This window comes from Mesitornis unicolor, unplaced genomic scaffold (genome assembly GCF_000695765.1).
Source record: "Mesitornis unicolor isolate BGI_N332 unplaced genomic scaffold, ASM69576v1 scaffold10539, whole genome shotgun sequence".
Lineage (NCBI taxonomy): Eukaryota > Metazoa > Chordata > Aves > Mesitornithiformes > Mesitornithidae > Mesitornis > Mesitornis unicolor.
The window spans coordinates 50,208-66,974 of record NW_010207253.1 but is presented as its reverse complement, the minus strand read 5'-3'; the positions used below and the strand labels follow the sequence as shown (position 1 = coordinate 66,974).

Here is a 16,767-nt window from a genome sequence, read left to right as displayed (position 1 = left end):
TAGGGCATGGGATTGGAATTCAGAAAAGAGCCTAATAAATTGTAAATGTTATCTTCTCTAATAAAAGATGAGACAACAGAATAACAAAGTACGTGAATGTGAACTGGAAGACAGCAAGCTAGAACACAGCATGCCAAAAATTGACCTGAAAGTTTAAAATGGATGAGACATCAAAAAAGATGAGTTTTGCTCTGGAAAAAATTAACCACCATTCTGTTAGCAAGATCTGTAAGATAATAATTTCATTCTGTTCACCATCAATAAGTGCTAAGTTGATGTACTGATATTCCAAAGAAATTTATAATATATCTTTATGCAAATATTAGTGCAAAGATGACTCAGTATGTAACAACTAGACTGCACTTTCTGGAAATTTCTAGCACAGTTTTTTTAGAACAGTGATGTGTGAGTTAAACTTTATGTTGGGTTAAGTAATTTGCATGATAATTTTAAACATTACATGGCTGCGTAAGCAAGCAAGTAGCTTACTTATTGCAGATATTTGAAATTTTAAGTGTACTTTTCAAACTAGAAATGTACAGCTGTAATAATGCCAACAGCATAAATTCTCCACCTAGAGCGGCACATTACCTCAGGCAATGGGAATATTACTGAGGTTACATTTGGTCCACATATTATATCAAAACCTTCCTCAGTTTCTCAAGGTGATTGTAAGACCATTAAGATCCAGGAAAAAAATAGCAGGAAGCAGTCTGAGTAACTAGAACTAAAAGTTATATGTATTCTTCATTTTTGAGGGGGAAGGACTGACCAGACCAACATGAACAGATGATCAGACTAAGATACCACACACAATACAATAACAATCAAAGACAGAGTCCTGGGTGACCCATACACTGTAGCACATATTTCCAAAAACAGATGATGCATAAATCAATATTTCTCCTTCATAAAGTAACAATCCTTAAAACATGACAGGACAAATAAGAGAAAGGGAAAAAATCACCAAGCAGCTGTAGCAGAAAGTTATAGCCAAAACTTAAAGACTTCCCTAAAATATTTTAAATGGCAGTATTAGAAATTTAATTGCCTTTAAACAAGAAGTCTGAAAAGGTCACCATCCAGGGACTCCTGTGGCTGCTCTTAAGTGCTCTCAAAAAACAGACATATAAATTTTGTGTCCAGAGGGCTGCTTCCCCAAGATTATGAGATCATTCTTTGACAAAGTGCTTAAAACAATTGGCTGGAAGTTATTTCAGATCTGGATACAGACTGTTTCTTTCTCCTACCTGTAAAAATTTTTACAACAATTCTACTCCCAAACCTCTCTCACCACAGATGAATTGAAGGTTGTCTTGGGTTGTACTATAACAAAGAATTCTCAAAGGGAAATATGAATCTGAAGCATTACTGAAAAAGGGCCTGAGGATCTGTAATCAGGCCATATCCATATTTGTTAATTGAAGTGTCAAACCAATTGTAAAAAATAAAAAACAAATTACTTTTAAAGAGTCTCTTTAAGACAGACAAATTCAAAATTAAGGCTCAGACTCTGGAAATGAAGTGTTTGATTCTGTAAAGATGATTAAAATAATTGTAACTCTTCTGAAGCTTTTATCCTGCAGGTCACCCAGGGTCCTAGAGGTGGGATTTCATTTGAAATAAAAAAACATAACATTTCTTTTCCACTTTCTCCAACATATTGGGAAAAACAAGATTCAGTCTGAATGGCTTCATTCAATTGAAAGCAAGGTGCTTAATTCAGGTTATTTGTGTGAAAATTAGAGACAAAGAGAAGTCCAAGCAGTTCTTGAATCTCCATCTCCTTCACAGTTAGTAGTTACCCAAATAAAATACTTCACCCACTATGTAGGAAACTTAGATGGATCCCTCCCCTGTCTGAGCACACTGGAAAAGTGCCCTAATCCTCATGTCATTGGGATTTGAAGTGGCTTGCACTCATGAACACATACTCTCTTTATCCCCTCTTTATTGACTTCTGGAAGTGGTTAAGATGCCTGAACATAAGTGTCTAATGCCATATCAAATGACCCAGCATCTATAGCACCTCTGTGTGCAGCTGGCAGATGGCTTGTGAGAGACCTTCTGGAAGTCTTTCTTTTCTGGAAGGTCTATCACTTCTGGAATAGAAGGAAGAGGCCAGGGAAGACCTACATGGCATCCATAGCCACTCTGGACACCTATATCTGTGCAGGGTTTGCAATCTGTAAAGCAATGCATCTACACTGCTTCCTAGGGGAATGTCTTAACCATGATGCTGCAGAGTTGATATCAATAGGGGAGAAAAACTTCCTCAAAATAATGCATAAACCTCTTTTGGGAGACTCTGTTAAAAGCTGCTATGTCTTCTCTATTAAAACAGAGAGAATCAAGCAGGATTTCATGTATCATGGTTGGGTGCTTCTAATCCCTTTCCAGTAGCAGAAAGTAACAGTATCTACCTAGCTCTGAAAAAGACAATTTATGAGATCTGGTTTAGGGTGAGACTTTCAGGGCAAAGTGCATCACATCTCAGAAGTGACTGTCTTTCTCCAGTGACTATTAATTTAGATGAAGGCAGCTACACTATAGATATATAAAATTTAGTAAGTTGAATTCTACCCTAGTTATCAAATGACTGCGATGGGTACATGGAATCATAACAACAGTATTTCAAGCCATGAAATAAAAGGTATAGATGTACAAATTTAAAAAAACAGGGATGCCTTGAGTACTACTGATCTCATCTGCTTTTCAACAGGAGATTCACCTGAATCAACAAGATTGGCATTTCCAAAAAACCACTCCAGTTTTCTCTCTTCGGTTGACCTAGGTCAAGGAAGTTAACAGAACTTGAGACATAATAAACCTGTCAAAAAATAGACATCTTAGTGTGAGATAAGACTTTCCTGAGGGAAAGATGGGTGTCCAGAACCTACTGAGATGCCTCAGAGTATCCTGTCAGGCCTCCAGCTACAATTTGTAAGAGCATGGGTCTTCCATATGTCCTTTATAAAATCTTAGAGCACTGCAAGGGTGCTTGGACATCTTATTTTATATGAAATAGAGCCAAATGCCTCCATATAGGCTGCAGTTAGACTTAAGTCTCCACTAACCTAGAAGATCTCCTTCCCTCTGTTGGGATAAGTAGCTCATATGTAGAAACCTACATTTTAGATAACCTCTTTTATTTACACACAACTATATTTTATGACTTCTTTCAAAAGAGTCCATTCATTTATGTATTTGCTTTTCCCCACCTTGATCACAGAAAATCTCTAACGTAAGCACATACGCTTAGATATCGTTGCTACTAGTGTGAATAACCTGTAAAAGACGTGTATCAGTTTCAGACAGGAAATATTTTTTTTCTTACCAATTATTTTTCTTCAGTTCATTACGGAACAGAATGTTCAGGTTCTGCTTCCTGGACTGTGTGTACATTTTCTATCAGATCATGTCTCTAAAAGTGAAAAACATTACAGAAACCATAAATCTAGGCCTCCTTTTACAGCATTTTTTTCTCAGGACCTGTTTCACACAATTAAATACTCCCTCTTTGCCTTTTTCCCATCTAGCTTTGTGATTTCTGCATGCCTGACTGTGGAATGGCTCTGCTTCAGCCTGGAGTTTGGAAAGTCCTCCCAGTTCAGATATGCTTTGAATGGGTCTGTAACATACCCTCTAGTAATGCAGGTTAGATCCATCTTTTATTGAGCAGTTTCCCATTTCAGTGTTATAACCTCTATGTATTACAATAGAGGTTAGATGCTGCTCCAAAAACAAGCTTGTGGCCAAATGCAGTTAGTTCATTAATTATTATAAGTCAAACTGCAATTCATCAGCAAGATCATTTCCAAACAATTCTTCATGCTAGGCTATTGTGATTTCAAAAGGAGATTGATTTAATACTTGTTTTCACTGCTCCAAGTGTTTCTGATTTGCTTGCTGCAACCAGTCCAATAGAATGGTCCATGCAGGATTCACTGACCTGCAAATCAGATTTTCCTGTTTTCTTCTACATTTTAACATGCTTTTTAGTCTCAGCAAGATCAAGATATTTTTTACCAATGGGTCACAGTTACAAAAAGACCAACATTCTTTCTGTGACATCTGCAATGAGTCTTTGGTATACTTGTAAGTCAAGTGTATGGGAAGGTTGAAATGCTTATAGATGGAATGAATATAGGGCTGACATTTTTTTAAAGAATCCACTGTAAAAGTTCCCACATTGTTGTCACTATAGTTAGATTAGAAAAATACCTTCTCCCAGCAAATACATGTAGCAAACAAAAAGGCATGCATCTGTTGTTCCACATTAAATTTCCACGCTGAAGTCCTCTGCATTCACTTTGCATCCTTCCACATCATTGTTGTTAACATTCACTTACAACAGGTATTGGTTTATTTATCTTATGGGAGAAATGTGATTGAATGAACGTAGCTTATCTGTCTCATTTGCCTGTATCTGATAGTTTCTGTTATCCTAATCTAACATTTTAAATGTATTAGATATAATGCTTCCTAAAGGTGACTTTAAAAGTGGTTTTTAGCTATATAGAACAAAGACAGATGAAAAAGAGTAGCTCAAATACATTATTGAGTTGTCCCTGGAGTTGAATTTAATTTTACCCCAGATTTTTTTTTTTCTGGAGGCAGATCCTTGATGTCCCATAGTATAGATTTAGAAAGTATTTCTAATTAATTGCAAGATCTAAACTGTGGCTGAAGTGCCAATCTGTATGCAGTTAAAAAAGAACAATGCTGCATTTTTGCATTGCTCTGCTTTGCCACATTTCAACAGAGAAGACTGAAAGAGCATGAACACATGCACATATTGAGCTTGGATATGAAAAGTGTATGATTTTAGTAATTGAATCATTTGCTGATCCATTCTGGGCTTCATGCAAATAACTTCCACCCTCAAAAATTTTTTTTAATATATTTTGATATGTTAGATTTTAAGAGCAGTTTTTGAATGGTAGGACTACAAAGACACAGCCTATTTATAACAGATCCTGTTCTGGGGACAGAAGGGAGGGAATTGGCCTTTCTAAGTTTTGAGTTGACAATTTTTAAAATTATTTCATTATACCATGTTTATGCACAATTACTGTTGGTTCATTTAGTTTTTTAGGGTTTTTTCCTTGGTTATGTGTAGTCACTAAGCAGTAGTTTCAAGATTCACAGTGTCATGAAAGGAGACTTATTGCAATCACTAGGGCATTTACTCCATCATCTGGGCACCATCAAAAGTTGAATTCCTTTAACAGAGGGAATCCTCTGTGGAGGATCTAGACCCAGATTTTTTGCTTCAGGATGAATATTTTTATACAGTCCAAAGAACGGGTGCTAGCAGTAGTTTAACAGCAATGACTACAATTTTTGTATGGCTGTCAATGCTGTCTCCATTTGCTTGAGAAATCTGGGGTTTTGCAGAAGCAGGAGAGCTTAAAAAAAATACATCCTCATGCTCAAAACATCTGAAGGCGTCTCATCCTCTCCCACAAAAGGGAAGCAAGTGAAAGGGACATGGTAGGACTGCTTGTTAGCATGTTTAGCTCCTACTTCATACACCTCTAATTTATTCCATGTACCTGAGATACCTGACTTCCAATGGAAAGAGAGACCTACTGCTTACATCTGCCTTGTCCACTGAGAGCTGAGAGCTGACGTAGTCAGCCTGGAGTAGATGCTTAATTTCTCAACAGCCAGCATAAGGAAGTTGAATCCCATTTCAAATCTGGTAGTCAAATGTTTATTCAATAAAACTAGCAAATTGACACATGTTAAGTGGGATTTCCAAATGTCGTGGTAATAAGAAGTGATAGGTTAGCCAAATAAGGTAGACTTGTACTTGCTCAACACAGATTGAGGGCAGGCATTGAACAGTGTGTTTCTGTGGAAGGGGTAGACTTGCTCTACCTGCTCTCCTGCTGTCTGAACACACCTCATCCAGTCCAAAAACATTCCTGTGGTATTATCATGGTGCTGTACTCAAAATTTTCAACTTGCAAGTCATCTACACCCAGCATCTCAAAACCCTGGTAGTCTTCAAAGATACTCATAGCTTCTGCATTTATGGGCCTTGCCTTTGCCTGGACAAGCTTTGTGGTTTTTTGTGGCACCTACCTCCATATGACAGTAACTGTTTGAGTTATTAGCCTGTGGATTATCTCCTAATAATAATTTTAACCTACATAGAATTATAGAATTCATGCACTCATCTGGAGTGGAAGGTGAGTTTGGTTTTGTGGAAGAAATTAATAATGTTCCTTTTTGAATAAAGAAGGTAGCTAAATGGATCAGGTCTGCAAGGTGTTTTGTACAGCTAAGAAAAGGATGTATGCAAAGCCTGAACCACACAGAATGACATGAATTTTAACCAAGGCACAAGTTAAGCTGTCATTGACCTCAGAGGAACTGAAAAATATTAGGAATTGGAATTTTGCCTTCATTGCTTGAGCTCAAATCAGATTCTTGTAGTTCAGTTTTATATAAAAGCTAGAAGAACTTCCACAGCCGAATCTCTCAAGTCAATTTTTTTTAAAGAACTTTCAGTAGATTTTTTAAGACATACATACATTTGCAGAAACCCATGGATTTTTTCTTTTTTTAATTACTCCACCCCTTTGAGTAATCCACATGAGGAAAATGGAATTGATATGCTAAATTACTCTTTCTACCATGGTCCCGGATGTCAGTTTTATTTGTTTTCTTCCCAAGTATTTTACCCATGAAGTGTAGCATATCTGACAGATATTCTTTACAGAACAAACTGGTTTCACTATTTAAACAGGTGTGGCATGCTTAAAGAAATACTTGCAGTAGTATTATTTCATTTTAACAATACAAATAAAGCTCAGGTGACTGCAGAAAATTAATGAAAATTACTGACTACAGTGGATGGGGTAAAATAATGCAGCTATCTCCCAGGATATTGAGTATTTGGAGATGCTAGACTGTCTTTCCTCACAGTTAACAGAGATGCAGTCTGAACAACTATGGTTGCTAATTTCTTAGGCTTTCTATGATGATAACTCTGGTCTCATCAAAGTTGTCACAAGCACTTCAGGTGTAAAAGCAGCCTTGCCCTTATCTCCGAACATGGAAGGGTGTGGGAGACGTTATCACAAGTGATTTCCCGTAGTGCTGCCCGTTATACAACTAAAGAACAAAAGCAGCTGTGTTAGGAAGGAATTATAATCCAATATTAAATTGCTGGCAACAGCATATATCTGCAGAAAACAGGAAACAATGAAACAATATTGAGTTGAGCTATGGACAGCAACCTCGACAGAGAATAATAAAAATGGTGCAAGAAAACACGGTAAAGGCAAGGATAAAGAAGGGAAAGACAAGAAAAGAATGAGGAGATGGGCAGATCTTTTATGCCTTCTGAAAGTCAGCAGACAGCACAGAAGGAAGCAAGACAGGCTGTGTTTAAATAGAGCAGAGTTGAGCATTGAGGACCTGTCAAAGCTGACTTTGTGATATTACCTTATAAATGAGTGGAAGAAATATTCTGAAAAAGGAAAGGTGAGCTGAGTGATGCTGCACTGGAGCCAAGAAGCAAACACGTAACACACATCCCTTCAGACTGTCAGGGGAGAAGGTAGAATCCTAGAGTCCTTTGGTTGGAAAAGACCTTTAAGATCATCAAATCCAACCATAACCTGCCCATTAATAAACCATGTCTCTATGCACCTCATCTACCCATCTTTTAAACATCTCCAGGGATGATGACTCCACCACTTCCCTGGGCAGCACATTACACTGTCTGATAACCCTTTCAGTGGAGAAATTTTTGCTAATTTCCAATCAAACCTTCCCCTGGCACAACTTGAGGCCATTTCTTCTCATCCTATCACTAGCTACCAGGGAGAAAAGATCGACCCCCACCTTGCTACAAGCTCTTTTCAGGTAGTTGTATTGCACAACACGTGGGGTAAATTGTGTGTATATAACACTTACTGCCACAGCTTTTTAACCTAAGTGAGCTAGTCAATATGGATTTTATTTAGCAAATGGAAGTTCAGGAACCACTTGGAAGAAGATATCACTGCGTTGCCCCATGTGCAGGTCATTCTGTGCATGGCTGTGAAGTGAGTTGCTGACCTATGTCTCTGCCTCAAAATATTTATTCCACTTTTTCTGCCAGATCCAGAAAAGACAATTTCAAAGCAGCTGTCCCTAAACTCCAGCTTTCATTTTGTGAGCATATTTTGTGACTACAAGTATTTTGGCAAAGTCAAAGTGCTGCTAAAGGAGAAGCCTTTTATCTTCTCTCTTTCCTTGCTCAGTAAACAAGCAAAAAAAAGGCAGAACAGTGCAGTTGAGTTAGTTAATTTTCAGTCACCTGTTTCTTAAGAAAGGTTTTTCTTCTGAAATGTGCAGCCCCACAGCTGATGTCATTATCAGCAAATAAATATTGACATGGAAAGAGAAGGGAAGGCATACACATATATATAAACAAACCTAGAGTGAGGAAAGCCTCTCATTCTTCCCACTCTTCCTAAGATACAGAAGGATTCTGGCTGGACTAAGGTAATGTATGCAGAATTTAATTCCAATGTTAGAGATTTTGTCCATAGAGTCATTCAATCAGTATTGATTGGGCACTGTGTTACAAAGGCTAATGTAATTAATATCTAAGTTGTACCAAATGTGATAATTAAAAGAAAATATCTGCTTATAATAATCCCAAAGAAAGAATTTAAAAATAAATCATACTTTCTGTATAGAAAGCACAATTTCCACCTGTCTGGGTGAGAAATGGCTTCAGTGAAGTCTAATTCCCATGTTTCTTTAGATCAAGAGGTAACACTTTCACTCATTCTTAAAAGGCAAACCTAAATTAATCCATTTTGCAGAGGGCAGTCAATCACAGGAAATATTTTTCTAATGTCATTTGAATTATTGTTTCATTGAATTTATTTCAGCTGAGTATTGGGATATATTAGTACAGCTGAACTCAGAATTTAGCCATCTAGAATTGTTAACTGTCTATCCAAGCTTTCAGGTATATACAATATTAAAATGTCTACTGTATCCTATAGTATGCAGTAAGCTGATCTTTTTTCTTAATGCAGAGTGATTTTTTTTTTTTACAAAATGAAAGTTACAGATGTAAACTTGGGGAGTGTAGGAAAAAAATAAAGTAACTGTAATAACAAATATTCCCACTCTTACAAACATTCAAACCTGCTATGCCTTGAAAACTTTATCAGCTGGCTGAAAATAAGGTAAAAATTATATGGTCCATCTCTGTTCTCTGGTTGATCTCCAGTCTTACTGGAAAGTCCTGTGTTGTCAAAATGATGAATGTTTCCAGCTATGCCTGCAGTTATTAACATCTAAATTCAGAAGAAGTCGTTTTCAAACTCAAAGCTAGATCCTGGCAAGAGTATTGCTACATCAAGCCATATCATGACATTATACTACTCATACTGTAATTTTTTCTCAGAGGCCAGCTGTAAGGTATATTATGTTTAACAGTTTTTATTACTTCTACTTTCCTAGCTTGCTTCAGTCTGTTTTAAGGTAACCTGTGAGCTCAAAGTTACTCTTCCTTGGGATTTTACCATGTCTTTACTTTTACTAACCAAAAAGACATGATTTCCTGTATATCCTCAGTAATGCAAAGATACATAACATTTGCTTCTTCCGATGTGCAGAAAAAACATTCCATGAATATGAGTGGGTTTCAGACTGTGTGTGTACATACTGTGGTATTTGCTTCTATAAGGTATCTTAGCAGTCAGAGGACAAAAGTCAATATTATTCCCTGTAGGCGTTGTTCATGTCTAGGTGTCAGATGTAACTTGAGAATGATCACTACCATTTTCTTGAGCCATTATGAGGTTGATTTAATGAGGAAACAATTGTTGATGTGTTCAGTGCTCCACTGCAAAATACCAGTTCTCAATATGAATGATGTTTGCTTGAGCAGGACCCTACTGATGTGAACCTACTGAACAAATTAATGAGCTTTCTTTTTCTATACAAGGAAGCAAAGATGAAGGGAATAATGCAAATTTAAGATACCTTGAATAAAGAAGTCAGGAGGGGGTTGATCCATCTGTTCTAACAAACAAGCAACTTTATGCTACTTATGGTCCTTGCACCTCTCAGTGCAAGGTGAAGTCTTCTTTCTGTACAAGCTAGTGGTGCCCATGCACCATCAGACACCCATTTGCACAGTTCCAGCACGTTCAACTGCATTAAGCATCAGCTAAAATAATCTTCTATGTGGCAGGCTTGGCTTTGCAACAGTTTTGTGTCTTGCTCATAAACCACATTACACCACAAACTCTATGCAACAGAGATTAATGGGTTTTGTTTTTTGTTGCTGTTTGGTTTTCTTCTCTGTAGAAATGGATCTACTAACTGGAATCATTTTCCTGGCTGCTTTGCTACACCAATCTGATGGACAGGTAGGAGCATTCATCTATTAAGAGAGCCATATCTAAGCACACTGTATAGATATCTGGCATGGTATAGTCTGGTCTAGTGATCTCCAGAGCTTTACTATTCAGGGTTCAAATTATTGCTAACATGTCCTTTCCACAATAAAGATGAATGCTAGTTTTCCTCAGATTTTTGTATTAAAATATTACTTCTGGTTATTAAAATATTCATCTCTTCACAAGAATAATTTTAAAAAATACGTTTTCTCAAAATATATGAACTGATGTTGTTCTAAAATAGGCTAACTAAGTATCAGAAATTGGTCTTCACCTCTCCCTAGAGAGGATTGATCTTGTAAGATGTAAATATCTATGAAGTAGATATTTGAATGTGAGCTATTTATCAAGATCTGCTTAATAATGAATGAAAAGAGATAACTAATTCAGCAATGACAGTCTTCTCTTTTTTCAATAAATCTTGGGTGAACTATGCTCTAACTTGCTTGTTTCCTTTACCTGAATATAGCAGCAGCCTAATATAACTGGCTGAGACGTTATTTCTACCACTGTAAATCTCATAAGTTTAGCAAGATGTACAACCTCTTAGGGTAGGTTCAGTTGCCCAAACAGGAGTGTCTTAGTGCAGCTTGAGACTCTCTAGAGTATCTAAGATATGAATTGGTGGCTTTACAAACTATGCTTTTCTGGAGAAACAGTCTGAGACTACGCAGGGCACTCTGGGCATTTCAAATGACATTAGGTGCCATTTTAGGCCACAAATCATAGCCTTTAAAACCTCAATTTGAGCCCTGAAGGCAAAATAGTGGGATTCATCCATATTACTTGGACAACTCAGAATTTATTATCTCTCATTTTATGCTTTTCTCAGTTACCATAAAGGCAAACTGATACAACTTTTAGATAGTTACATCTATGGCATAGATACCTAAAATTAAATAAGATGAATCATTGCCTACAAAAGAGACCACTACACCAATGGCAGAACTCATCTCACTCACTTAAGTATCAAAGTATTAGTTGTCCAGATATCTGTCAAGCTTTCTCTACAAAGGAAGGAGAAAGAGTTACTTGTAGAGAATGGTTCTTCCAGTCCCATAAAGGAGTCCAGACTTTGGGGGATGAGTGACCTCTGCACTCTTCAGTAGTGACAATAAGAGTGAAGGTGTCTAGCTTAGATTGTGATGTCTCATTTCTAATCATTAAGTGGGAAGAATCTTTTCCTGAGGGATGTTTTAGTCTGAAAACTACAACATAAGCATTGTAACTCTTTTTCTCTGCAAGGATTCATGACCTGACATTACTATGCAAGGGAATGTCTAAATCATTCATGATTTTCTTGAACTTCAGTATTTCAGAAGATGGTTTGCAAACAGTCCTAAGTTCTGATCCAGCTTCACTTATTTCCAAAGCTCACAAGTGACAAGAGCTAGGGACTTTATTAGTGTACACAAGAGGTCAAAGCTAATCTTGAGATTTGGTTCCAAAGTAAGATTTCTTCATGCTTGATGTGGAGATATCTGAAGGTAGAAAACTTCTCTACTAATTTCATTTAAGGTCATGTGTCCTAATGACAAGTCCAGTTCAAACCAGGGAATGAAGAGGAAAAAAACAGCAATTATAAGAATAGAAGAACCAAGGGGTAGTTAGGAATTTCAAAAAAGTTTTAATTTGACAAGAAACTCATAATTTATCTTGCTTATTAAACTTGTGATTACTGCAACCTTAATTGCTATTTTTTTCCAGAGTTTTCAGATTAAACGAGTGGACCTTTCCACCTTTTATCATAAGTTTAACAACCAAAAACAGATCCTTGAGCAACACAATGAAATACGGAGATCTGTAGTTCCCACAGCCAGGAACATGCTGAAGATGGTAAGTTATGCGTTGCAACTAGCCTGCTTTCCCCATCGTTAGCAGATGACAGTAGCCTTCTAAACAACCCACACTCAGTGAACAGAGGGCAGGAAAAATGCTGTAGCATTGAGATGAAGGAATCAGAATTTTATCCTTTTATTTCTGCAGCCTTCATGCTTAATTTTGCACAACTTGATGCTGCAAGCACTTATAAAATCATTCCAAAGGTCTCAGGACTTGTCATGAGTGCTGTTCAAAGCCTCACTCCTAAGCAACACATCTTAGTTTTTCCACTTAGATGAATTCAATTAAGCAATGCAGGAACTATTCCATGCCTAGGGTTATTTGCCTACAGGAACTGTGAACACAGGTTTGCCTCCACCTCATCTATTTATTGCTGTCAAACCTATGTTAACATAGCCTGCACTGTGAATCACAAGTTCTTGCCTTATGTTTGCACATTGCAATAGACAGTAACTGTAAGCTTTTTCAGGGAAAACTTTTACACCAAGGATAAGGTACAAAATGCAGTGTCCTCAGCTGAGTTTGCTTTGGCCATCACTTCTCCCATCCCTGTCATCTCTCATATTCTCTGTTATCCCCATCCCATGGGCAGATGAGCTGGTTAAGCCCGTGCGATAAGACTTGCAAACATTCCCCGCGTTCATATTCCAGCTGGTGTCTATCACTTCATTTCAGCTGTGCCTGAACTGAAAAATCAGTTTTATATACTTTAGTACACTGCACCCTGCAAAGTTAAATAGGTAAAAGAAGGCAACAGTATGTTAAAAAAGTCGTATTCATCAGGACCATCTGGAGATCAGGACTGTGTGATACTGCACAGAATATATGGCTCTGCAACCTTTAAAAGGTGAAGAAATGTGGTTCCCATGCCTCAGTAGTGTAAACTGGCATGACTCTGCTTTCTGCTGAAGATCATGGAAGCATTCAGTATAAAATGCCCACTTCATTCCTCATTTTATGTCTTCTCCTTCATGGACTGTACTAACCTATCTGTGACCCGGATACCTCTTCCTTTTTGTCTTTCAGGTGTGGAGTGAGAAAGCTGCCAAAAATGCTCAAAAATGGGCGAATAAGTGTATGATGAAAATCAGTCCAAGAGATCAGAGAGTCCTTAATGGTACATGACAAATATGGAGCCTAAGCTGATGGGTTAATGACAATTTGCAGATGACCTCTGTGCATGTGCACTAGAAATAAGGATAACTTTTAATCTATTGTGGAATATCTTTTGAGGATTGCTAAACACAAAAAAACCATCTTTGTCAGTGAGATACCCTGAAAGACAACTTCTTGGAACTAGAGGGAGAGGGATGCTTGTCCTATTTTTGTACCTTTCTTTAAGTGTTCACTTTTGGCTTCTGCTGGAGACAAGACATTGCAACAGATGACTGTTGGTATGACCAAGTACAGAAATTTTGTGTAACGTTTTGTAGTCAAGTAAGTATCTGTGACTGAAAGCTCACCAAAATCAGAGTAACATTTCCTGCAGTCTTCATAGGATGAGGTGTTCTGTCCTCTTCTTAAAATCACAGGACAAATTGGTTGTCATTGTAGAGGTTTTTTTAGAATGTAGCTACAACCCATCTGTCCTACCTCCCACCCTTCAGCTTGCTTGTCTAAGTAATAAAATAGACTTACTTCTACTTCAGGTGTCACCTGCGGTGAGAATATATTACTATCATCTTACCCAAAAACGTGGGCTGAAGCAATTCAAGTCTGGTACAGTCAGTCCTCCAATTTCAAGTATGGATTTGGAGCAACCGCAAAAAATGCCAATATCGAGAACTATAGTCAGGTATGGAGAACTGAAACAAACTGCAGCCATATGCTAGAATTACAAGGGTACATTTAAGAGAGCTAGGAGATATTTATCACAGAAAAAAAATAAAAATCACTGTCATCAAACCATTGTCTATCATTCACACACTGATCCAAAGATGAATGATAAATTAAAACTCTTTTTCAGCTAATTCTGAGGCAATTGAACCAGTATTTTGGAAGAGCTGTCCGGAAGATAAATATTATTCTATGAAAAAAAAATAAATTCAATAGCTTTAATTTAGAAATAAATATTTTTAATATAGGCATTGAAATACCTGATTAAGAAATGTCAAAGCAAAATATCTATGATGAAAATGTTTGAATTTAAACTCAACTTCCCTCCAGAAACTCTGTTCAAAAACAGTTGGAAACTGGAGGACATAGTTAACTCATTTTCTAATTTTTTTTTTTTTTTTTGAGAGGTAAACTGTAAACTTAAAAGCTAAGTAGACAAACAAAAAATTGTCTTCTGGTTCTGTTATTTTGTGAACTCTCTGATGAGAATTTAATAAAACATGACTCTAAAATAATATGTTTATTTTTTGTTCTACAGCTAATCTGGTACAACAGCTACCAGGTTGGGTGTGCAGTTGCCTACTGTCCTAAAAGCCAGTTCAGCTACTTCTATGTTTGCCAATACTGCCCTTCGTACGTACTGCATCTTTACTCATTTAAGATGTGATAATTCTGCACAGCTTTTCAAAAACGCCCGTGATCTATTGGTCATATGTAGGATAAAATTGTTACAGTTTATTTTAACCATTTATAATTTTGAAAATACTAATGTGGATTGTGGGTTTAGTATCAGGTTAAACAGTAACATTTATTTAATTTCACATTGAAACAGATACTAGGGAAATTTTACCATGAGTAGTAAAAGATCTGTCTCTGTCAGAATCAGACATCATGTACAAGTCATCCTATAACTTTGTCCACAAACAAGAAATTCAGATGCAAAGGGAAAGCCAACAGTAGATGAATATTCACGTAGATATAGAGCACATCTGAAACAGCTGCATGTCAGAAGGCAGCAGCTGAGGTTATTTCTTTATAAACCACAATCACTAGAAAGCCAATAGAAAAGCAGAACTAGGAAGCACATAATATTCTTTAACTGATAGTGCTATACAAGTGCAAATAATTAATTAATCTTATTTTCCTAAACATTATTGTCTCTCCTATTTAAAATCAAGGTTCTTATATTCTATGAAGATCCAAAAGTAAAATACGACTGTCTATGAAAACAATTTTATCCAAAAACTTCTGGATGCCTTTCATTGTGACAAATGACATAAATTCCTGTTAATAGCTCAGAGCTGAGTATTGATTTCATCTTGTGTTGTATTTCTTTCAACTTTCAGAGGAAATAATGCAATGCAAATAGCTACACCTTACAGAAGTGGACCAAAATGTGCAGATTGTCCCGGCCACTGTGACAGAGGGCTTTGCAGTAAGTGGATGTATCCTGCTTTTTACAAAAAATATTGCTTCACAGAATCACAGAACGTTAGGGATTGGAAGGGACCTCAAAAGCTCATCCAGTCCAATCCCCCTGCCGGAGCAGGAACACCCAGATGAGGTTACACAGGAAGGCGTCCAGGCGGGTTTTGAATGTCTCCAGAGAAGGAGACTCCACAACCTCTCTGGGCAGCCTGGTCCAGTGCTCTGTCACCCTCACTGAGAAGAAGTTTCTTCTCAAATTTAAGTGGAACCTCCTGTGTTCCAGTTTGTGTCCGTTTACCCCAGATAATAATGTTATTCCTTTGTAGCATTTTACTTTTTCATCCATACCTCTTGCTAATCTGGAGGAGAGATCCTAGAACTGTAGCTTTCTTTTCCTCCCAGAAATAAGAGTGGTTAAATATGCCACCAGAACAGGAACAATCTTGAGCAGGGGTGGTGGACCAGATGACCTCCAGAGATCCCCTCTAACCTCAACCGTCCTGAGATAACGGGTACCTTGTGTTGTGCATCATCACAGTGTCGAACTTCTGCTGCCCTCTTCTGGAAAGCTCAAGACAAAATGTCTTGATGTACTTCTAAGGGCAAGAAAAGCTGGTCAGGCTTCACATATCTGCATTTACATGAAGATGTGCACAGGCCCCTGGGTTCTGCAGACTATCATGTCGAGCAAGTCAAAGGGTACAAACAGTAGGGAACTGCAGGATATCAACTCTCTGCCTGCATTCCCATTTCAATAATATTCAAACAATTTTAGCAGCAGAGCAAAAGTAGTAAGACTATATGGACATGAACATTTGGAAATTTTTGAAAATAGAGAACTATCAGACCAGGACTTGGTTTTCATCTAATATTACATGTTTTTGTTTCTCTCTCTTACATTTTAGCCAATGCTTGCAAGTTTCAAAATTCCTTTGCAAACTGCAACAATCTGAAAACCTTGTTTGGCTGTAGCCATTCAATGGTGAAGGGGAAGTGTCCTGCCAGCTGTAAATGCACCACTCAGATCATATAATGTCCTGCTGGATGTCTTCATAGCTGCCTTGAGACTTGTTAGGGAAGAGTAGAACTCAGTGTGAAGTGTATCCACCCTCAGTGCATCAGCTCAGTCTGATCTATAGGTAACTTTTTTTCTGAAATCTCACCATTATTAATCTCCTAAATAAGTCTAGTAGCTCAAACAACCTCTGTTTAGACTTTGTAGAAATCATGCTTA

The 16,767-nt window shown here is 37.4% G+C and overlaps 1 protein-coding gene across 1 annotated transcript in view; it reads left to right on the top strand.

Moving 5' to 3' along the window:
- The window catches only part of CRISP2 (cysteine-rich secretory protein 2), a 43,167-nt gene extending 26,601 nt beyond the window's left edge, over positions 1–16,566 (top strand). The window contains exon 7 of the mRNA XM_010192068.1: positions 16,439–16,566. Within this exon, the coding sequence (XP_010190370.1) occupies positions 16,439–16,566 (128 nt within the window). The remainder of the gene's footprint in view (positions 1–16,438) is intronic.
- Positions 16,567–16,767: the final 201 nt, after the last annotated feature.